This window comes from Kogia breviceps, chromosome 7 (assembly GCF_026419965.1).
Source record: "Kogia breviceps isolate mKogBre1 chromosome 7, mKogBre1 haplotype 1, whole genome shotgun sequence".
Lineage (NCBI taxonomy): Eukaryota > Metazoa > Chordata > Mammalia > Artiodactyla > Physeteridae > Kogia > Kogia breviceps.
Genome location: NC_081316.1, coordinates 9,847,697 through 9,871,076, shown reverse-complemented (window position 1 = coordinate 9,871,076; position 23,380 = coordinate 9,847,697). Strand labels below are relative to the sequence as shown.

The 23,380-nt window shown below is 42.2% G+C and overlaps 1 protein-coding gene across 1 annotated transcript in view; it reads left to right on the top strand.

The window, feature by feature from the left end:
- Nucleotides 1-7,000: 7,000 nt before the first annotated feature.
- FNBP4 (formin binding protein 4) overlaps nt 7,001-23,380 on the top strand; it is a 37,095-nt gene continuing 20,715 nt past the window's right edge. The window contains exons 1-12 of the mRNA XM_059069570.2: nt 7,001-7,357; nt 8,380-8,469; nt 10,880-11,019; nt 11,330-11,513; nt 12,127-12,274; nt 12,380-12,500; nt 13,927-14,262; nt 15,309-15,519; nt 19,417-19,541; nt 20,438-20,542; nt 21,649-21,782; nt 22,766-22,953. Of these exons, the coding sequence (XP_058925553.1) occupies nt 7,135-7,357; nt 8,380-8,469; nt 10,880-11,019; nt 11,330-11,513; nt 12,127-12,274; nt 12,380-12,500; nt 13,927-14,262; nt 15,309-15,519; nt 19,417-19,541; nt 20,438-20,542; nt 21,649-21,782; nt 22,766-22,953 (2,005 nt within the window). The 5' untranslated portion in view covers nt 7,001-7,134. The remainder of the gene's footprint in view (nt 7,358-8,379; nt 8,470-10,879; nt 11,020-11,329; nt 11,514-12,126; nt 12,275-12,379; nt 12,501-13,926; nt 14,263-15,308; nt 15,520-19,416; nt 19,542-20,437; nt 20,543-21,648; nt 21,783-22,765; nt 22,954-23,380) is intronic.

The window sequence follows — 23,380 nt, the reverse complement described above, 5'->3', positions numbered from 1 at the left end:
ATTATTTCTGCCGTGATTAATGCCAAGTGTTTGATGCAATTAGGGGCTGCAAGAGGTCTTGCCTTTCCAGCTCCATAAACCTGTGGCTTCCAGCTGTAGCAAGAAAGATATTTTGACCTGTATACACATATATAACCAAGAGAAAGCTTTCACAAAATATGTATCCTCGCTTGATATATTTTCATGAGTGACTAAATGGATGATAACCTACAGCCTGAAAAATTTCAAACCCTGTTGTAGCCATTTCTGAAAGATAAGAAATAGCTCAAGACTGGCCCTGTTGCAGAAAGCTGTTCATTTGCATTGTTGATCAAAGCAGTGGTTTCCATGGTGGCGGTTCATAAGACACTGACCAGCTTTTCCTGTCCTCACTGTTTTGGTTCAAGACCTAGAACTCATGCTGGAGCCAGCCCAGCTCTTCTGTCAATTTTCTTCCACCTTCCTCACTTTGAAATCCAACCAGAGCCGAAAGAAGGTGCCCACATTCTTTCACTTCATTTTTCTCATCACTCTGAGTCCGCAGTTTTGTTTTCTGGACCATGTGATGTATTAATAGCATCGTCTTTCCTTGTGTTTTCCAACTCTGGCAATTTTCTGATTACAAATTGTTATTAAAAGGGGTCCCTTCTTTTTTAGTGCTTAACTACCATTAAATAAAGGTGTGACTCTTGGAGGAAAACTTCATAGTTCTTAAATAGTTTAGCATAATGTAACTAGTAAGGTTACACCTTTCCAGCCTGTGACGATAAAAGGTACCATTTCCGTTAATAATAGAATTTATGGCACACAGTTTCATATTGACCATTCTTACCAAGTTTATTGCTATGATTTTTGTGATCTAAGCAAGCTCATTTGTTCTACAGGGCCACCCATCAGTGAACACATTCTAGGTAACAGAATTAACAATTTACCTCAACCTGATAATACTTTTTTTTTTCTACTAGGACATAGTATATGTTATAGAAAATTCTAACATTACTTTCTTTTTTAAAAAATTTATTCATTTATTTATTTATTTTTGGCTGTGTTGGGTCTTTGTTTCTGTGCGAGGGCTTTCTCCAGTTGCGGCGAGCGGGGGCCACTCTTCATCGTGGCGCACGGGCCTCTCACTGTCCCGGCCTTTCTTGTTGTGGAGCACAAGCTCCAGACGCACAGGCTTAGTAGTTGCGGCTCACAGGCCCAGTTGCTCCGCGGCACTAACATTTCTTTTAATCTTCACAGCTCTTTCCAATTTTGTACCTAAAAACAAAGATAGTCCTGCATTATTTTTTAATATAATCAGCTCATCATTAACCCTAAGCCACAAGAATATACCTTTCTGTGTCTGCACAGAACTCCAACATCAAAAGACATTTATTGGGCTTCCCTGGTGGCGCAGTGGTTGAGGGTCCGCCTGCCGATGCAGGGGACACGGGTTCGTGCCCCGGTCCGGGAGGATCCCACATGCCGCGGAGCGGCTGAGCCCGTGAGCCATGGCCGCTGGGCCTGCGCGTCCGGAGCCTGTGCCCCGCAACGGGAGAGGCCACAGCAGTGAGAGGCCCGCATACCACAAAAAAAAAAAAAAAAAAAAAAAAAAAAAAAGACATTTATTGTTCAAATGACCTGTGCCAGTTTCTAGAGACTAAAAGTTTGTATTTCTTCCAGTAAATGAGGCTTCATGGTTTAAAGGAACTTCCATGAAACACACAAGGTCAAATAATGTGGTATAATAAAGAGTATATCTGGTCTTTTTCCCCTATTCCTGGCATAGAGATTATACAACCCTTGTAGTTTCCTGAGTGAAAGAGGTCTTTGTTATGCTAATAAGGTGACTTTTGGCAGGGGGGCCCTTAGATAGCTTCAGGATGAAGACCCACCCTGTGACGGTGAATATAGGGTTAGAATCTGGGCCAGAGGGACAGGGAAGGGGGCTTGAGGTTGAGTTCAGTCACAGTCACAGTGGCCAGTGAGTCAATCAACCACGCCTGTGTAATCCAGTCCCAGTAAAAACGGGACACCAAGGCTGAAGAGAGCTTCCAGGTTGGAGAGCACATTAATATGTTGGGGAGGTGACATGATGAGTCCACAGAGAGACAGCGTGGGAGCTCTGTGCTCCTTCCCACACCTCACCTTGTATCTTTTTTAAAAAAATATTTATTTGGCTGCACCGGGTCTTAGTTGTGGCATGTGGGATCCTCATTGCCGTGTTCAGGATCTTTTAGTTGCAGCATGTGGGATCCAGCTCCCTGACCAGGATGGAACCTGCGCCCCCGGCATTGGGAACGCAGAGTCCCAACCACTGGACCACCAGGGAGGTCCCTCACCTTGTATCCTTTATAATAAAACTGGAATCATAAGTATAGTGGTTTCCTGAGTTCCGTGAATGCTTCTAGAGAATTAAAAAATGTGAGGAGGTCGTGGGAACCCCTGATATTATAGCCAGAAAGAAGTGTGAGTGGCATGGGGGCCTCACGGGCTGGCTTCTGTAGTAAGGGCAGTCCTGTGGGACTGAGCCCTTAAACCTGATGTTACCTCCTGGGGGTTATCCTCAGAATTGATCAAAGTGCACCCAGTTGGGAGTGAGACAATAAGTGACTGTTGACCTAAAAAATATATACTGCCAGTTATTTCTCCAGCAAAGATAGATTTATTCGGAATCCTCAGACAATTGCAATCCAGGGTCTTGCAACCATGGCACGCCATGTGCAAGTCCCGCCAGGGCAAGGGAAGGAGCTGGGAAGTTGGGAGAGCTATAGCAAACAAAGCACATGGCTTTTCATTGGCTGAGTCCTTGCTAGGAAAGAAGAGTTTTCTTCCTATTGAGCTCTGCTATCATCCCAGGGCATGAGAGCTCCCAGCCCTAGTCTCCCAAGACTATTTAACTGAGGTTTCCTTTTTTATTTACTTATTTATTTTTGGCTGCGTTGGGTTTTCGTTGCTGCACACAGGCTTTCTCTAGTTGTGGCGAGTGGGGGCTACTCTTCATTGCGGTGAGCCGACTTCTCATTGCGGTGGCTTCTCTTGTTGCAGAGCACGGGTTCTAGGCGCACAGGCTTCAGGAGTTGTGCCTCGCGGGCTCTAGAGCACAGGCTCAGTAGTTGTGGCGCACGGGCTTAGTTGCTCCGCGGCATGTGGGATCTTCCCGGATCAGGGCTTGAACCTATGTCCCCTGCATTGGAAGACGGATTCTTAACCACTGTGACATCAGGGAAGTCTGAGGTTTCAGTTTATTAATTTCTTACATGATAAAATTTAGATGAATTAACACACACAACCCTAAAACTTCATTCTACACTGCTGAAGCTGGGACTTCTGTGGACAGTCTTCCTCTGCAGCATAGCTCATGTTGAAGTTCCAAAAGCCAGAGCTTTAATATGGATTAGGAAGGTTGGCTTTTGAAATTAACATCAAATACAGAGTAAAGACATCCCCCACCAGTTGTGATTATAACTAAATATATTTGAAAATGCATGTTTATTTAAATGATTGTTCTTCCCAGGTTTCACTTGTCAAATGTGAGCTCTGATCATTTGATTTTACTAAAACAACATTATCACCACAACCAAAGCATCCTCAGTAATTCCAGAGCTGTTTAGGTCCCTGGTAATCAAAGAGCAGGCCTAATTTTTCTTTAAAGGGAGTGACTGACCATGTTTACTCACTCTGTGTGGAGACATAGTCAAACATTCCTGTAAAAAGCCAGATAATAAGTAGTTTAGGTTTTATAGTCTACACATTTCTGTCACATATTCTTTTTTTTTTGCAGTACGCGGGCCTCTCACTGTTGTGGCCTCTCTGTGCTCCGGATGCGCAGGCTCAGTGGCCATGGTTCACGGGCCCAGCCGCTCTGCGGCATGTGGGATCTTCCCGGACCGGGGCACGAACCCGCGTCCCCTGCATCGGCAGGCGGACTCTCAACCACTGGGCCACCAGGGAAGCCCACATATTCTTTTTTAAATTGATTATTGAAGTATAATTGATTTACAATGTTGTGCTAATTACCACTACACAGCAAAGTGATTCAGTTATACATATATATATACACATATACACATTCTTTTCTTATATTCTTTACCATCATGGTTTATCAGAGGATTTTTTTTTTTTTTTTTTTTGGCTGTGTTGGATCTTTGTTGCAGTGCACAGCCTTCTCATTGCAGTGGCTTCTCTTGTTACGGAGCACAGGCTCTAGGTGCAAGGGCTTCAGTAGTTGAAGCACACGGGCTCAGTAGTTGCAGCACGCTGTCCCCAGAGCACACGGGCTTCAGTAGTTGCAGCATGTGGACTCAGTAGCCGTGGCACATGGGCTTAGTTGCTCTGCGGCATGTGGGATCTTCCCAGACCAGGGCTTGAACCCATGTCCCCTGCACTGGCAGGTGGATTCTTAACCACTGCACCACCAGGGCAGTCCTGTGTCACACATTCTCTGTTTTGTTTGTTCAACCCTTTAAAAGGTAGGCCTGGGATTTCCCCAGTGGTCCATTGGTTAAGACAGCATGCTTCCACTACAGGGGGTATGGGTTCAATCCCTGGTTGGGGGAAGTAAGATCCCACATGCCATGCAGCACAGCCAAAAAAAAAATTTTTTTTAATAAATAAATTAAAAAGCAGGCGTAATTTACCCATGACTTGTCCATTCTTGGTTCAGATCCTAATACCTTCTCTGAGGCCAAAAACAGCAAAACATGTCTCTAAAGGCAGTGGTTCTCAACCCTGGCTAAGCATTAAAATAAAGAGCTTTTTAAAAAAAAAAAAAAAAAAAAAAAAAGAGAGCTTTTTAAAATAAAATTGATATGAGCCCTGCACTCTCACCCCTGATTCAGATTCTTATATTGCTTTAATTCCCTCCAGATAGTTATCTAAACAGCCAGGGTCGAAAACCCTGGCTACAAACATTAACAGCTACCTCCAGAAATATAAATTTCCCCCAAGGAAAACAGCCTTTCACATTTCCATGCATTGTGGTTTAGCTCATAATCTCAACTTGTTTACAGCCAGTTTTATAATAGGATCTGGACTTTCATGTAAACAAAATGCTCATTAGTAGTAATAATAGCTACTATAGAATAATTGCTTATTTTGTTCCCGGCTGCATTGCAAAGAGCTTAAAACTATGATGTAATTTAAACTTCACAACAACTCTGTTACTAACATAGTTGCAGAAACAAGTTTATGGATGTTAAAAAACTTGTCATAGGGCTTCCCTGGTGGCACAGTGGTTAAGAATCTGCCTGCCAGTGCAGGGGACACAGGTTCGAGCGCTGGTCAGGGAAGATCCCACATACCGCCGAGCAACTAAGCCCGTGCACCACAACTACTGAGCCCACATGCCTAGAGCCCATGCTCTGCAACAAGAGAAGCCACCGCAATGAGAAGCCTGTGCACAACTAGAGAAAGCCCGCGTGCAGCAACGAAAACCCAATGCAGCCAAAAATAAATAAAATAAATAAATTTGTTAAAAAAAAAAAAGGAACTTGTCATAGCAATCACATCTGGAAGGTGCTGGAGTTGAGTTTTGAATCCAGATGTTTGGCTTCAAAACTCCTATGTACAACTACTGTATTTCAACGCTTCTTTTAATAAATAAATCAGAAAAAAAGAAAGGAAGAGAGAAAGAAATCATTGGTGACAGCTTCAAAACAGCATATTCTCCCCTGCTTCTAGCTATTAATTTTTCAGAAGTCTTGGGAGTCTAATCTCAAAACACTCTAATCCAGATATTCCTCCCATAGGTAAGAAAAGGAAAGAACTCTTGCTACTTATTTCTAGTTTGTATATATTCAAGCACTATATTCATTCAAAAACTGAGTGCTTGTGTTCCAGAAAGTGCATTTCAATACTGGGAACAAAACAGACAAGTCACTGCTTTCATGGCTTTTGCACTCAGCAACCAATTTACGGGTTAATCTATAAATGAGGAATATGATCTATAAATTAGGAATAATGATATCTACCCTATAAAGTTGCTGTGAGAACCAAGTGCAATTCTACATATGAAGTCCTTAGACGGTACCTGACACATAGGAAGTGGTCAATAAATGTTACATATTATTAGCATGCTCTAGCAAGAACTGAGTGAGCACTGGGAATATAAAAATATATACCACTGGGGACCTCCCTGGCTGTCCAGTGGTTAAGACTCTGAGCTTCCAATGTAGGGGGCGTGGGTTCAATCCCTGGTGGGAGGTGCGGCCAAAAATATACCACTGGATTTCTTAAAATCAACTTAGAAGTGGGAGACGAGTATCAACGGTAAGTCAAGTTGCTAGGGCGGGGGGCTCAGCATTGAGATAAAAAGTTCAGAGATGTTATGCCTGCAATGGGTCTTGAGGAAGGAAAATAATTTTGCTACGCGATGCCGTAGTTTTTCCAACTAGTGTGAAGGAATAAAGGTGAGAGAACTCACCTTTATTGGAGTGGGTGGCTCCAGAATGGGACAGGGGAGAGGAGAGTGCTAAAGGAAGATAAATCTATTAAAGCGGCCATGTTGGGAAGGCTCCTGTATCCCATCACAATTTAGGCTCTACCCTCGTATGCACTATGTCTAGTGATATTTTTCCACCTGATAAGCCACACGATGAAACGTCATCTTTGTGCCCCAAGAAAAAATTCACAAAACCATAAAAGACCTACTATTTTACTTAATGTTCAGTGTTATACCCAAAGTAAGCCACAATAATCAAGGCGAAACTTGGGGAAGGGCCTGGAAAGCAGCACACCTTCCTAGGCTACAAACGACAAGAAACGCATAGGCAAGAACGAGTACAAAATGGAGGACAAGACGGTAGAGAAAAGACACCGCAAAACCGCATGGGTGGAGCCTGACGTAATTGGAAGCAAGTCTAAACTCACATCCTTCCGTACTATTGGCTTGACTTTGACCCTTTTTCCTTGTCCATTGGCTACCGGGTTCTTCAATGTGTCAAAACAGCCAATCGTCTAGCCCTGTGGGTAAAGACCTCCCTCCCCCCCAGGGGGAGGAGCCAGAAGAGCGTACAGGGCCCAAGGCGCTTGCGCGGACGCGCGCTCTGCCGGTTAAAAGCGGATCCTTCTAGGAGGCGGTGTCGCAGTGTATGAATATTGATTACGCAGCGCCGCGCCAAACGCCCGCCCCTCTCGGTTGCCCGACGCTCGCAGCTCGCGCTCGGGCTCGCGATGGGGAAGAAGTCCCGGGCGGTACCCGGCCGTAGGCCCATCCTGCAGCTCTCTCCGCCAGGTCCGCGGAGCAGCACGCCGGGCCGGGACCCGGAGCCGGAACCCGACACCGAGCCGGACTCGACGGCGGCGGCGGCGGCGGCGGCGCCCAGCCAGCCAGCCCCGGCGACGCCGACGCCCGCGATCACTGCCGCAGCGGCGGCGGACGACTCACCTTCAGAAGGTAAGCGTGCGCGAGGGGCCGCGGCGCCTAGGTGGGGCGTTCGAAACTCGAGCTCGGGGCTCGCGGCCTAGGCCTCTCGGGCGAGTCCTAGGAGGAGGAGAAACCCGGGCGGGCGGTGTCCGCATCCGAGGCCTGTTGCGTGCGGCCTGCGGTGAGGACGGCTGTGAGCCGAAAGCTGCGGAAGGGACGGCGGAGCCGTGTGCGCCCGGCCGGAGCCGACCCAGAGGCGCCATCTCTAGTGCAGGGATTGGCCCGGGCGCCCAGTCTGCTCAACGTCTATTCTTGGCTTCGAATAACTTACGGGGTAAATGTGAGAGTATGCGTTTCCTAGGCTTGGTGACCGTGGAACCTGCCGTTTTCTACACGGCATCGGCTTTTCCTTTTCGTTTTTTTGAAATTTAGAGAGACCCTTTAGAAGTGAGCATACCATTTTTATTAAGCCAGCTAAAATGTAAGTAACCCCTAGTTGGCAGGTTTCCCAAAAATCCCTGGAGAGGTGGTGGTTGTGGGTTCCCAAGTACTTGTGTTTATTCCCAGAATGGTACTTGGGTTAAGATTAACCGGATTGTGCTATACTGCAGGGGCCAGACGCCGGAAAAGCCCCGACCATTTCAGGTGTTAAAAAAAAAAAAAGAAAATCACGTTGGGTGGCTCTTGCGAAAAAATTGCTCTAGTTGTGCTTTTTATAAAAGCCTTTTGGTAGCCTGGAGAAGATTTATTCTGTGTGTGTGTGTGTGTGTGTGTGTGTGTGTGTGTGTCTTAACTTTGGATTATTTTAGATGTAATTTTTATATACGGTGTTTAAATTCTTAATGTTAAGCCACTAGGCAAATGGAAGATTCTGGTTATACTTGTTTTCTTGTCTCCCAGTTATTTGGGTCAGTGATGAGTTACAGCTATCCCGTTTTTAAATTGATGAAATCTAGACTTGAGAAGTCACAGATTGTTTTGTCACCTGTATAGTTTTTTCTGTGTTCCGTCGTCTGACTGTAGTTTTCCTTTGTTCGCTTTTTAAAATCCAGATGAACAGGAGGTGGTGGTGGAGGTTCCTAGAGTTCAGAATCCTCCCAAACCAGTCATGACCACCAGGCCCACTGCCGTTAAAGCAACAGGTATAGTTTTATCATCTTTTCTACATTAGGGTCAAAACCGTGTTTGTATATAGTGTTTTGATGAATGTTTCAGTGTTGCTAATTTATATTCCTCCCATAAAATGGAAATTTTAAATCTTTGTGAGGACTTGTTAGTATATGTACTTTAACGAATGTAAAAAAATTTTATTTATTTATGGCTGCGTTGGGTCTTCGTTGCTGCGCACGGCCTTTTTGTAGTTGCAGCGAGCGGGGGCTCCTCTTCGTTATGGTGCACAGGCTTCTCACTCTGATGCCTTCTCTTGTTGCGGAGCACGGGCTCTAGGCGCGCGGGCTTGGGTAGTTGTGGTGCGTGGGCTCTAGAGCGCAGACTCAGTCGTTGTGGCGCACGGGCTTAGTTGCTCCGCGGCGTGTGGGATCTTCCCGGACCAGGACTCGAACCTATGTCCCCTGCATCGGCAGGCAGATTCTTAACCACTGCACCACCAGGGAAGTCCCTTAACCAATGTAAAATAATATTTTTTAAGCATGAAAGAATATTTGCAGTGATGGTTTTGTAGACAAACCTGGGTTCAAATCACCACTCTAGCATTCATACTAAGACCTCAGGACATCATTTATCTGTAAAATAGATCTAACAGCCCTAAGTTATTTTGATGATTAAATTGAACAATATATATAAGTTTCTAACACAGCAAGTGCCAAGAATACTCTTTATGTATCTTGAAAGATTAAAATATGTTTTGATACTAAATATTCTATAATTGGTAGTAATTTTATTCTTCTGAATTTGCAGGACTTTTTGTACTGTGTGGTGACACCTGAAATAATAGATGCTTGTTCCCCCCGTTCCCTGTTTGCCACTTAAAAAAAAGTGTGGGTTAGAAAAGGTAAAACCACGTTGAGAGAGAAATTTCAGAACTAGGAAATACCATTTTGTATTTGTAAACTACATATATTATTTCATTTGGGTTTTCCAAGAATCGTGTGTGATGGATAGAATTTAAGTGTTCTATGAGAAATTTCCTTGGTTGCAGTGTCAGTCAGCACTTCAGACCTTTATGTGCCTTGTGAATAGAAATGTTTTCATTCTGTTCAGCTTCATCCTGCAACATAAGAATATATCAGCTTTATTCATTTCTTACCTACTAGTTGGTATAATGCATAGGAAAAAGTTTAACAAAAACAAAAGGGAAGGGCTTCCCTGGTGGCGCAGTGGTTGAGAATCTGCCTGCCGATACAGGGGACACGGGTTCGAGCCCTGGTCCGGGAAGACCCCACATGCCGTGGAGCACCTGGGCCCGTGAGCCACAACTACTGAGCCTGCGCGTCTAGAGCTTGAGCTCCGCAACGAGAGAGGCCGCGACAGTGAGAGGCCCGCTCACCGCGATGAAGAGTGGCCCCCGCTCGCTGCAACTAGAAGAAAGCCCACGCACAGAAACGAAGACCCAACACAGCCAAAAATAAATAAATAAATAAATAAATTTTTAAAAATAGCTGCAAAGTCTAGCTAGACTTAAATATTTCATATACCTATTATAATAAAATTATATATGAAGAGAGTATATATGCTCACTTAATTGTAACATTGGAGTAGCCACAGGTGATACAAAAGGAAATGGCATAAACATTGATCAACTAGTCAAAAAAAAGTGTATAGTTTGTTTTTTTGTTTTTGTTTTTTTGTTTTTTGTGGTACGTGGGCCTCTCACTGCTGTGGCCTCTCCCGTTGCGGAGCACAGGCTCCGGACGCGCAGGCCCAGTGGCCATGGCCCACGGACCCAGCCACTCCGCAGCATGTGGGATCTTCCCGGACCGGGGCACGAACCCGTGTCCCCTGCATCGGCAGGCGGACTCCCAACCACTGCGCCATCAGGGAAGCCCTCAGTTTTTTTTGTTTAAGAAGGAAATTGCATTGCGGCATTACAGAGGCCATACCTAATACCATTTGAGTGGGAATTTTGGTTTTAGCTGGGGTTTTGTTGTTTTTTTTGTTTTGGTTCTCGCATGTTAGGTTCTGTTTTAATTTGTCACTTCTTGTTTGAGGAAAAAAATCATTGAAAAAGAGCTTTGTTTTTAACTTTGAAAATCTCCTTGTTTCATTTACTAAACTCTAATTGGTTTACTTGCTTGAGATGGACATGTAAAACAACAAATTCTAAAATCAGGATATACCGTGTGTTATTTTGACAGAGGGAGTATGAGGTTGAATAACTGAGCATATATTTTGAAAAGGATGTTAAGTTGCTGTGCAGATTGATTTTATTAGCTCTAAGTGCATAGTCAATTTGTACCTCTTTTTGTTAGTTCATTGAAGCCTTTTTTGAGGTTCTGTAAGTAAACTAAATGGCTGAAGAATCGTATTTTCTCTTGGATACTTCCTAGGACTTTTTGACATTGTTATAAACGTTGCTTACCTTTTTGTTTCCAGGAGGTCTGTGCTTACTTGGTGCATATGCTGACAGTGATGATGAAGAGAGTGATGTTTCAGAAAAACCAGCACAGTCTAATAAGGAAGCAAATGGAAACCAGTCAACTGATATTGATAGTACATTGGCCAACTTCCTAGCGGTTAGTGGTGCTTTTGTTTGGGTTTTTAGTTATTGAAACCACTTTGGGGTCTGAATTTCAAGTGGTTAGCCTGCTTGTCAATCTGTGTCTGTCTCTCCTTTCTTTTTTAGTCTCTCCCCATCTCTCCTCTTTTTGTGACAGTTGTAAGGAGAAAAATGGGGAAGAGGAGGGTTTTGACTCGAGAAGCTGAGACTTAAGCTTCTCGAGTCAAAACCCTGTGTGGGGGGGATTTTTTTTTTTTTTTTTTAAGTGATGGCCATTTTTCTGGTTTAATGTGATTAATGCGTTTGTCACTATTTTCATTCTAAAGGAGATTGATGCTATAACAGCTCCTCAGCCTGGAGCTCCTGTAGGAGCTTCTGCCCCACCTCCAACTCCGCCTCGGCCAGAGCCCAAGGAATCAACATCTGCCCTTTCCTCCACTACCCCAAATGGGACAGACTCAACCCAGACTGCAGGGTGGCAGTATGATACTCAGTGTTCACTGGCAGGAGGTAAACTTGATCCTTTGAGTTTTAAAGAAATCTAAAGTGCAGTTCTTCAAGGTGTCCTAGGCATTGAGGTTCCCAAAGGTGAAAGCCTGTATGCTTTAGCCCCAGACTTTAGAATTCTGGCTTCTTAAATACAGTATTTAGAAAATGAGAATTACTAGGGTATATTTTTATCTACTGAAAGATAATTGTTTTGCCTTTTAACCAGTAGCAGATTATGCTCGGTAAATAATAAAAGCCATTATTTTTTAAAGTATTTTGGGGTTTGAAATACATTTTTCAACTATCAAACTGCTTTTTTAAGCCATGTTTGCAAAGGTGACTGAGGAGGGGGGAGTGGCCCCCCCCAGGGAACATTTGACAGTGTCTGGAGAGATTTTTGGCTGTCACAGCAGAGGGTGGTAGTGGGTGGTGAGAGGAGGGCTTACTGCATGGGCTGGGGAGAGGCCAGGGTGCTTGCTGGTGAACACTACATCGGACTGCCTCCACAACAAAGTGTCCTGCCCAGTTGTTAACAGTGCTGTTAAGTTGTTACAGCTTTAGAGTTAACTTGAGATAGAAAGTCAGAGCTGTGCGGGAATATGTGCTTCTTAAAACTTGTTTCATTTTCTTCTAGTTGGAATTGAGATGGGAGATTGGCAGGAGGTCTGGGATGAGAACACAGGATGCTATTATTATTGGAACACACAAACAAATGAAGTGACTTGGGAATTACCCCAGTATCTTGCCACCCAGGTGCAGGGATTACAACATTACCAGCCCAGGTAAGAATAGACTTGAAAAAGAAGTTACTAGAAGGAAATCAGAGCCTTATCTTTTACTGAAAATATTTGCCTTCTGTTTCTCTTGCTAAGTATATTTTTTTTTAGTTCTGTAACAGGTGCTGAAACTAGTTTTGTGGTAAATACAGACATGTATACTAAGGAGAAAAATATTTCAGTTTCCAGTAGTAAAAGTACACCGGTCATAGCCAAGCGAGAAGTTAAAAAGGTCAGTGTTACAGCTTACCTCATCTACTTATTTTCACATCTAAAGAACTTGAATGTTACTCTGTCACAGGTATATAAGCCTTCTGTTAATATTTTACAGCATAGATATGAAACAGGATAAATTTTGTTCCTGTTTATTAGATGGCATTTATAGCAGATACCCAGTTCAGTGGTTCTTTTGGAGCTTTAGGGTGCAATAGAGGCTCCTTGAGTCATTGTGAAGGATATGAGAGCAGCCAAGCAGGCAGCGCTTCGGGTCCCCTTCTCTGCTTCAGAATAGTTGTATTTTGGTATTCCACCTTAGTTTTTTGGGGTTTTTTTTTTAATAAAAAGATTGGCTGCCTTAAAAACTACTACTAATAACACTTGACCATTTTTATAATCCCATCAGTAAGAAAAGTAGGTTGTACTCTACAGAAAGAGTGTGTTGAATTTTAATTTATCTTGAATTTTTGAATGATGAGGGAGTTGTATCAAAAAATGCTTTTACGGGGGCTTCCCTGGTGGCGCAGTGGTTGAGAGTCCACCTGCCGATGCAGGGGACACGGGTTCGTGTCCCAGTCCGGGAAGATCCCACACGCTGCGGAGCAGCTATGCCCGTGAGCCATGGCCTCTGAGCCTGTGCTCCGCAACGGGAGAGGCCACAACAGTGAGAGGCCTGCGTACTGCAAAAAAAAAAAAAAAAAAAAAAAGCTTTTACAGAATAAGTTCACCTTTACACCTCTAAGAGGGAGGTGGAATAAATATCCCAATGGAGGAGGTAGGCACTTTAAATGTAATCATACATTTCATTTTAGAAATATTTCACTTACCTCTGAATCACCTTCACAGCATACTTGTGAAGTTATCTCATCATAGAGAAGAGGAAGGTGAAAATTTATCCAGTCGTGTGTTGAACTGGCAAGATTCTGATCTTATTTAAATCTGCCTCTGTTTCTTACTAGTCTGCCTTTTTTTTTTTTTTTTTTTGGTACGCGGCTCACTGTTGTGGTCTCTCCCGTTGCGGAGCACAGGCTCCGGACGCACAGGCTCAACGGCCACGGCTCACGGGCCCAGCCGCTCCGCGGCACGTGGGATCTTCCCGGACCGGGGCACGAACCTGTGTCCCCTGCATCGGCAGGCGGACTCTCAACCACTGCGCCACCAGGGAAGCCCTAGTCTGCCTTTTGATGTACAGAGAATAGAAGAAAAGATATATTTGAGTCCCACCCAGAACTGTAATACTTCCTTCCTAAAGTAGCAGTGTTTCCATTATACATGTGTAAAGAAAATGGTACAAACATAAACTAATCTGATGGGAGTCAGTGGTTTTTAAGAATATACAGTGACTGAAAATTATGGTCGTTTTTAACACGAACAATTAAATGTACTGTATATTCAGGTGATATTTCTTTGAAAGTTAAGGGAAATTATTTTATTCTTTATAGGAAGTAAACGAAGGAATTCAAGCTCTCTCAAATAATGAAGAGGAGAAGAAAGGGGTGGCAGCATCACTGCTTGCTCCTTTATTGCCTGAGGGAATAAAAGAGGAAGAAGAGAGATGGAGAAGAAAAGTAATTTGTAAAGAAGTAGAGCCAGTTTCAGAAGAGAAAGAAACAAGTACAACAGAAGAAGCAACAACAGTAAAGCCACAAGAAAGTCTGTTGGACGGTGTGGAAGACCGTACTCAGGAGGATCTTTGCAGTGTTGTTCAGTCTGGAGAAAGTGAAGAGGAAGAAGAGCAAGATACCCTGGAGCTGGAGCTGGTTTTGGAAAGGAAAAAAGTAAGTTTTTGAAGTTTTTGTTAGATGTATTTTCTTCCTTCGGAACTGTCATACTCTGGGATTGCTGTGCTCAATTTACAGCCATCGTTGGGATTTTGTTTTTCTTATCCTTTCATCTAGATATGCTTATGTAATAAAAACTTGAACTATGGAGTTGTAGTTCTTTGGTTCCCTGATGATGCTTTTGGTAGTTGACAACCAGTAAAGACTAACGTTATGATTTAAGGATAGATACAATAAGTAATGTATCTTTGGTTTAGCTTCTTAACAAACAGGCATTGCACATTCTTGTGATAATTTGGTTTTTAACCCAACAGTTAAAGTACAAGCTGACTTCCAGTGATCACCTGTGGCATTGTGTGTATAGTTAAGTGGACCTTATGGGAAATCCCTAGCGGTCCAGTGGTTAGGACTTGGCACTTTCACTGCCTGGGCCTGGGTTCCATCCCTGGTCAGAGAACTAAAATTCCACAAACTTTTGTGCGGCCAAAAAGAAAAGAAAAGAAAAGTGGGCCTTTTGAGAAGATAACAGGAGAATTTAAGAGGAACCCATTATTTCATGTGCTTTCCTTCTAAGATAAATGGTCCACAGGAAACTTTCCTGATTGAGAAGTTGATTTTTACTTATTTTCTGCCCTGATTTTTCTTGGACAGTTTTATCTACTGCTGCCTTGAGTATGAAGCAAAGTCTTAACAGGTGTTAATAGCAGTAAATCACTTTGAAGCTTCCCCCTTTTGAAAAATTTGAAGCTATGGAGAGGGACCAGCGAAAGTTAAGCTTTATCCTTTGTGTACACATATTAGAAAATTTATTCGTGGATCTTTAGAACCTATACCCTTTAAATCAATATTTGTTAACTGTAATCATGAATAAACATTTATTGAGTAACAATAGAATTTGGAGCATAATGCTCAGTCGTGATGGAAAAATGTATTAAAAAATACTTATTGTCCTTAAAGGATTTAAGTTCCCAAAACACATGGCTGTCATTCTTGCTACTCACACAAATAAATATTGGTAAACAGTTAATTCCTCTTCATTGTAGGCAGAGCTGCGAGCCTTGGAGGAAGGAGATGGTAGTGTGTCAGGGTCTAGTCCGTGTTCTGATATCAGCCAGCCAGCATCTCAAGATGGAATGCGTAGACTTATGTCTAAAAGAGGAAAATGGAAGATGTTTGTTCGAGCTACCAGTCCAGAATCTACCAGCCGGAGTTCTAGCAAAACTGGACGAGAGACTCCAGAAAATGGAGAAAGTGGTAATTTGTGCTTTAATTAAACTTGAGAGTTGAAAGATGTAGAGGAGAAATCCCTCTTACCCTTTTTCTGTTTTCTCTTCAGCAAATAGAAGGATATAGCACTTTTACCCTGTTAGGGAAATGCAGGGAAGGAAACATCTACCTTTTCCTGCTCCACCTCTAGTGGAGCAGTAAGAATTTGAGAGGCTAGAATCCATCGGGCTGTGTATTCACTACTGATTCGGGATAACTTCTCCCTCAAAAACAAAAAAATGAGATTGGGTCCCTCCCTCCCTTTTTTTATCACTCACTACAGTAATTGTGATAATCTGCATAAAGACCGTGGATTCTCTTTACCTCTCTATTTCCAGTTGGTAAACACGGCAGGCAAGGCCCACCTCTGGCAAACCCAGCCTCATCTTCTCTCTCTGTGTACAAGTTGTCCAGCCTTTGGTTGGGTGTGTAGATACTCTGGTACTGTCATGAGGACCCAAGTTATCTCAGGGTAATACAGAAGAGAACCTGCTGCATTTTTCCAGTCTGTTACCAGAACTAACTAATTTTAATCACCAAACCTTAGTATACCAAGCAGAAGGTACCTTATAGGTTACAGTTTAAAAATAACAAGTAAACAAAAACACAGGTAATAAATGCAAACATCCTTGAATTTTTCTTTCCAATCAACCATATAGAAGAATCTGAAGTAGAATCCTAAAAGTGCCCCTCCCCCCTTCATCTTTTCACTGTTTTCATGCCCTACCCTGAGGTCCATTTTCTTTATTTTTTTTTATCTGCATGTATTCTTCTAGACCTTTTCCTTTTTTTTTTTTTTTTTTTTTTGCGGTACGCGGTCCTCTCACTGTCGCGGAGCACAGGGTCCGGACGCGCAGTCCCAGTGGCTATGGCCCACAGGCACAGCCGCTCCGTGGCGTATGGGATCTTCCCAGACTGGAGCACGAACCCGTATCCCCTGCATCGGCAGGTAGACTCTCAACCACTGCGCCACCAGGGAAGCCCTCCTCTTTTTTCTATATACGTTGGTGGTTTTGTGTGTGTGTGTGTAATGAGCATATGTAAATTTTACCATAGGTGAGATTAACCATATGGATTGTTAGATGACAAACTTTTTCGTTTAACAAGGTCTTGAAAATTGTTTTTTAACTACTGAGTAGTATAGATGTCTTCATTTAACTCTTTCCCCATTGATGGACATTTGTGTCCTTGTTTCACTCTTAAAAGTAATACTACATTCATATTATCCCAAAAAAGTATCAATATTAGCCATTCAAATGTCCATCAAAAGAGTAGTGGATAAATTGTGATGTATTCTTCCAATTGAATACTAAACAGCAGTAAAAAATGAATGACCCATTGTTCTATGGATTAATGTCAGGAACAATATTGTTGAATTTAAAAAGCCACAGAAGGGGCTTCCTTGGTGGCGCAGTGGTTGAGAGTCTGCCTGCTGATGCAGGGGACACGAGTTCGTGCCCTGGTCCGGGAGGATCCCACGTGCCGCGGAGTGGCTGGGCCCGTGAGCCATGGCCGCTGAGCCTGCGCGTCCAGAGCCTGTGCTCCGCAACGGGAGAGGCCACAACGGCGAGAGGCCTGCATACCACCAAAAAAAAAAAAAGCCACAGAAGAATGCATACGTTAGTGCTCCATGTATATAAGTTGAAAAATAAGCAGAAATATGTGCTTAAAGATTATCCATGATGAAAGTAGAGGCATTTACTAACACCATCAGGGTGTGTCTGGTGTGAACATGTTGGGGGAGAGGCGCAGGGAGAGGCGCAGGGATCTCAGGATGTTATTAATAGTCTTCTGTTAAGCTGGGTTGTAGTTACTTGAGTGCTCATGTTGTTTTTTTAAATATACTCATTAGTTAATGATACTATGCAATTAAAATAATGCTGTAGTAAACATCTTGGTACATCTATCTTTATGCAGATTTTAGTACCATTATAATGTAGATTACCAGTGGTACATTGCTAGGTCAAGGGGTATGTGCATTTTAATTTGATAGATGCTGCCTAACTGCCCTCCAAAAATAATCAAGTCTTAGAGCTCTAGCAGTGCTTAAAATTGTTAAATTCTTAAACCTGCCATCAAATGTAAGATGTCTAATATACAAATGAACTAGAAACTAGTAAGTGAGAGAGTAGAAAGATTTGGTTTTAGACAATATGAAAATGCAGAAGGAATATTAATGATCAAATAAAAAGAACAAGGCCATTGTATGGTAAGGTTAAGTACTTAATACAAAATTTTAGGCTAATGAAAGCTGTTGAGAGGGATGTTAAAGTCACATTTCTTTTCTAGATCAGATATTAACCAGCGTTAAGAAAAGTACTCAAATTTGGTTTTTTGTTTGTTTTTAGTCTGTGATCCTCCAGAGAGATTGATTTACATTGTATATGTGGATTAGTTTGGTAAGCAGGTGTTAAGCAAACATAAAGAGTTCATATCTTTTAGCCCATTTAAATATGTGGTAAACCTACCTATTCTTTTTTGGAGATTCCCACTACCAGCAGACAGCACCAACCAGAAGAATAGGTGGGTCCAATAAAGGCTGTCTGCAAGTGTTAACCAGTTCAGGACGGGAGTTATTTGGTAGTTTAATACGCTGCTCTGGTCTTGAAAGCCTTTTTTAAAAAAAATAAATTTGTTTTTATTTTTTGGCTGCGTTGGGTTTTCGTTGCTGTGTGCAGGCTTTCTTTCATTGCGGTGCATGGGCTTCTCATTGCAGTAGCTTCTCTTGTTGTGGAGCACGGGCTCTAAGCACATGGGCTTCAGTAGTTGTGGCACATGGGCTCAGTAGTTGTGGCTCACAGACTCTAGAGGGCAGGCTCAGTAGTTGTGGCGCGCGGGCTTAGTTGTTTCACGGCATGTGGGATCTTCCCGGAGCAGGGCTTGAACCCGTGTCCCTTGCATTGGCAGGCAGATTCTTAACCACTGCACCACCAGGGAAGCCCTGAAAACCTTTTTATCAAAACCCATTTGATAAAGAACCCTTAGATATTCCAGGTTCTAGCTTTTGTAAATAATTGAAGCCATGGTTTTCTGGAAGAGAAGATTACAAAAGATTAATAGATGAAGGAGGAAGGGAAAGCAGAAACTTCTCGGTAATGTGGTGAAACAAAGTAAATCATGTATATAGACACATTTTAAGAAAGCTGATCATAGGGGCTTCCCTGGTGGTGCAGTGGTTAAGAATTCGCCTGCCAATGCAGGGGATGCAGGTTCGAGCCCTGCTCCGGGAAGATCCCACATGCCGTGGAACAACTAAGCCCATGTGCCACAACTACTGAGCCTGCGTGCTGCAACTACTGAAGCCCGCACGCCTAGAGCTCGTGCTCCACAAGAAGAGAGGCCACCACAATGAGAAGCCCGTGCACTGCAACGAAGAGTGGCCCCCACTCGCCACAACTAGAGAAAGCCCGTGTGCAGCAGCAAAGACCCAGTGCAGCGAAAAATAAATTAAATAAATTTATTTTTTTTAAAGAGAAAAAGAAAGGTGATTATAAAGGATTAAATTTGGGGGCTCTTTAGAGACAGACAGTAGGTTGATAAGTCATTAGGGCTTCCTTAACATGTAAGGAGAAAACAGGCAAAGGAGAGCACTAATAACTTTCAGATATTTCTGCTACAGGGTAAGAAAATGTATCTGGGGCTCTATTAATATTGGCCCTTTTTTAAAAATTTTATTTTTTTAATTGAAGTATAGTTGATTTACAATGTGCCAATCTGTGCTGTACAGCTAAGTGACTCAGTTATACACATATAGACATTCTTTTTTTTAATATTCTTTTTCATTATGGTTTATCAGAGGATATTGAATATAGTTCCCTGTGCTATAGAGTAGGACCTCGTTGTTTATAGTCCTTTTGATTTAATTTCACATACTTTCTTTTTTAGCAGTTGGTGCTGAAAATTCAGAGAAAGTAGATGAAAATTCGGACAAAGAGATGGAAGTAGAAGAATCTCCAGAAAAGATTAAAGTACAAACAGCACCTAAAGTAGAAGAAGAACAGGACTTGAAAGTATGTATATTACTTAACGCAACTTGACAAATAAGTATTTTTAAATTGGCGAACCATTTTAAATAGGCCAACTACTTTCTTTTAGCAAGTAGTAAAAAGTAATTTTTACTGTCTCCAAATATAAATCATTTATTTGGTTAGGTGAAATGGTTATATTTAAGGCTGAAATAAGGAGCTATGAGACTGACTTGATGTAGAGAAATTATCTAAAAATAAATTCTAAATGCTTAAGTACTTATAAGTAAGTCTCCATTGGAAAGCAGTAGCTTATCAAATATAGGCTTCTCTAGTTTGGAAGTACTAAAGAGACTAAAGTCACAAATTTAATTCCTGCATGAGCTACTTGTCCTTACACAAAGGCATATTTGTTTCCAATTTCATTTCTGTTGCTAATGTCATGAGAAGAATTGGAGCAAGTAAGTATGTGGCTCTTAAAGTGTGATCTGTTGGAAAAACCACTTAGCATATTCTTTTGACTTGAAAGAGTTTGTCCGCTCACCAGCTAGTGTACAGCCGTGTAGATGGGCCTGGGAGCATTAATTTTGTTCAGTGCGGGGCTAGTATAAGCAATTAGTAATGGATAAATGATGGCTTGGACAATATTGGGGGTTATGTCATTTAGGACCTATTTTCAACTTCCATATCCTATTAGAGTAGATAGTGCGTCTAATTTCTCTTGACCTTGTCTCATTATTTAACACTTTGTTATGTGAATTATTTTACCGTAAATTAGGGTTTTCTCTTGTACATAACTAGTTGCGGTATGTGAGAAAGACTGTTTATAGGCAGACCCATTTTTCTAGTATCTTTAACGATAAATGAAAGATTTTATATAATGAAGAAAATTTTGCTGACTCTGTTTTTATTTTTCCTTTTTTTTCTTTCCTGCATTACAGTTTCAGATTGGAGAACTGGCAAATACCCTGACAAGTAAATTTGAATTCTTAGGCATTAATAGGCAGTCCATCTCCAACTTTCATGTGCTGCTTTTACAGACTGAGGTAATTTAGCCATTTTTAGTATAAACAGTCAGTATTTGAATGAAATGCTGTGTGTGTGAGGAATCTGTCTTATTTATGTTTCAGTACTAAATTTAAATTTTTAATCTTGATGTATATTTGAACCACCAATCCAGGAAATAAAACTATGTATTAGCCAAAGCAAAATATAATTATGGAAATAAATACTGAGAATTTGTGTATGATGATGATACTTAACCCCCTTGAATTGGCATATATTCTATTTTTCTAAGAAATTCTGTTCGTAGTGATGATGAGACCACATAATGTTGAAAGTACTTTATAAGTGTTAAAGCTTTATAGACTTTTTTGGTGGGGCCGGGGTGGTGGTGGCACTCGGCTTTGGGGATCTTAGTTCCCCCACCAGGGATCAAACCCAGGCTCATGGCAGTGAAAGCGAGGAGTCCTAACCACTGGGTCGCCGGGCAATTCCCTGTAGGTCTATTTAGAAAGAGAAGTTCTGGATCCTAGTTGTAACCTGTGTACTTTACAATAAATAGGTTAGGATTAGGTAAGGAATTCCTGTAGGAAGTTGACTGATTTCCCTGAGAACCAAACCTTTAATTTTGATTAATAACATTACTTAATTGAATGAACTGTCTACCCAAAAGATGAAGTTACAGGGGAACCATCTTAATATAGTCCAAAGGGAAAAACAAAACTACTGCTACTCTTTTGCACAGATGTTGGAGATTTGGCAGTACTGGGGTCCAGTCTCTCTTTTTTGTGTGTGTGCGGCACGCGGGCCTCTCGCTGTTGTGGCCCCTCCCGTTGCGGAGCACAGGCTCAGCGGCCACGGCTCACGGGCCCAGCCACTCCGTGGCATGTGGGATCTTCCCGGACCGGGGCACGAACCCGTGTCCCCTGCGTCGGCAGGTGGATTCTCAACCACTGCGCCACCAGGGAAACCCCAGTCTCAATTTTGAGAACTCTGAAGAGCAAACAAGATTTTTTAGGCTGGGATTTCTTTCCCTGTTTGGTCTAGTCTGCTGCCAGAGTATACATCATGGACCAGAAGACTTAAGTTCCTTTTGCCTCTGCCTCCTGACATAATAATAAGTCTTTAACTTACTGCTTTTTTATTTTAGACACGGATTGCAGACTGGCGGGAAGGGGCTCTTAATGGAAACTACCTTAAACGAAAACTTCAGGATGCAGCAGAACAACTAAAACAGTATGAAATAAACGCCACTCCTAAAGGCTGGTCCTGCCACTGGGACAGGTACGCACTCTTCTCCCCTTTTCACCTTTCACCTTTGACATCTCAGACTTGATTTGTGATCACCACCACCTGACGACCTGACAGCCTGTCTGGAGACTGAGAGCAGCTGCATTAGCGGTGCTGGGCAGGCAAAGCACCCCAAGCACTTGCAGAGTTTGGTCCAGCCACACGTTGGAGAAACAAAAAGCAATGTCTAAAGTGTTCCATGTAACGGATTTTTTCCCAAGATTGGACAAAGCTGGTTTTTACTCCAGAGTGTTGTTGCACGGAGTAGGGCGGGCTTGGGGGTTAAGCGCATGCGAGAGCTCTGTGCGCTTTACAGGACCTCTGGAAGCAACTACTCCTGATTAACCTCGGTGAAGTTAAGGAAAGCTTCGTGGCTGAAGATGTGAATGAAGAACAAGATTACTATCTTCTGCCAGCAGGTCAGATGAAAACATTTCTTTTTATATTTGGCTTTTCTTGATTTTTTTTTCGTTATTTGAAATCTTTGCTCTTTTATTTTTCAGCTCCCAGATCCTCTCCCTCTCTTTAGCTTTCACTGTGTTTGGTATCAAGAGTATGAAATGTGAATTCCACGGTTCAAGAGGGGAAGAGTCACCTTTCGCAAACTTCGTTCTCTTCTTTGGAAGGGAAATTAGTGTTCTAGGAGATTGAGTCCCTTTGCTAATGAAACTTGAAACCCTGTTAAGCATTGGCAAAAAAAAAAAAAAAAAGATGTGAGAGGTTTTTCTAAGTCATCTGTTGGAGTGAGAGAGCTCAGGGCTGTATTCACAGAGCTGCTGGCAGTGCAAATAGCTTTGAATTATTCTTGGTTCTCCATCCTCGATTGTCAAAGCTCTTTGTTGCCTTTGTGAATAGCAGTCCATTAAGAAGAGGTTCGTCCCTGTGAGAGCAGACTGCTGTCCTGGGACAGGACCAAATGGAAGTGTCTTTGTAGGAGAATGGGTCTTAAAACATGTGTTTTCTTTCTTGTAATTTAGGGATCATAGACGATATTTCTATGTAAACGAACAGTCGGGCGAGTCTCAGTGGGAGTTCCCAGATGGTGAGGAGGAAGAGGAAGAAAGCCAAGCACAAGAAAGTAGAGACGAGACTCTTCCTAAACAGACCTTGAAAGACAAAACTGGCACTGACTCAAATTCTACAGACTCTTCCGAGAATTCCACAGGTGGGACAATTTACCCTGTATTAATTGGAAAGAAATTATTTTAGAGGAAAGAAAAAGACTTGTATTAACATGTAAAAGAAAATAATTTAAATCATAATCACATAAATTTCTAACTAAAAAATAGTGGCTTGCCCTAAGGAAAAGAAAAAAAAAGAATGCAGAGCTTATATTGAAGAAAACTAAGGTAGTGACTAGTTGGAAATAAGCATACTATTGATACGAGACTCTGGTAAAAAATAAAATTATGAGCCAGTGTATTTTGATTTTAAAAGATTGTCCTATAACTATTCTGTCATGCCACAGATGAAGCTGTGGATTTTCCAATAACAGGAATTCTAATTAATGCTAAGGAACCAGTTATTTAAATTGTCGATATTTATGTGGAGTAATAAGAGATTTGTTCTGCCTTTGTGTAGAGCACTTAGTC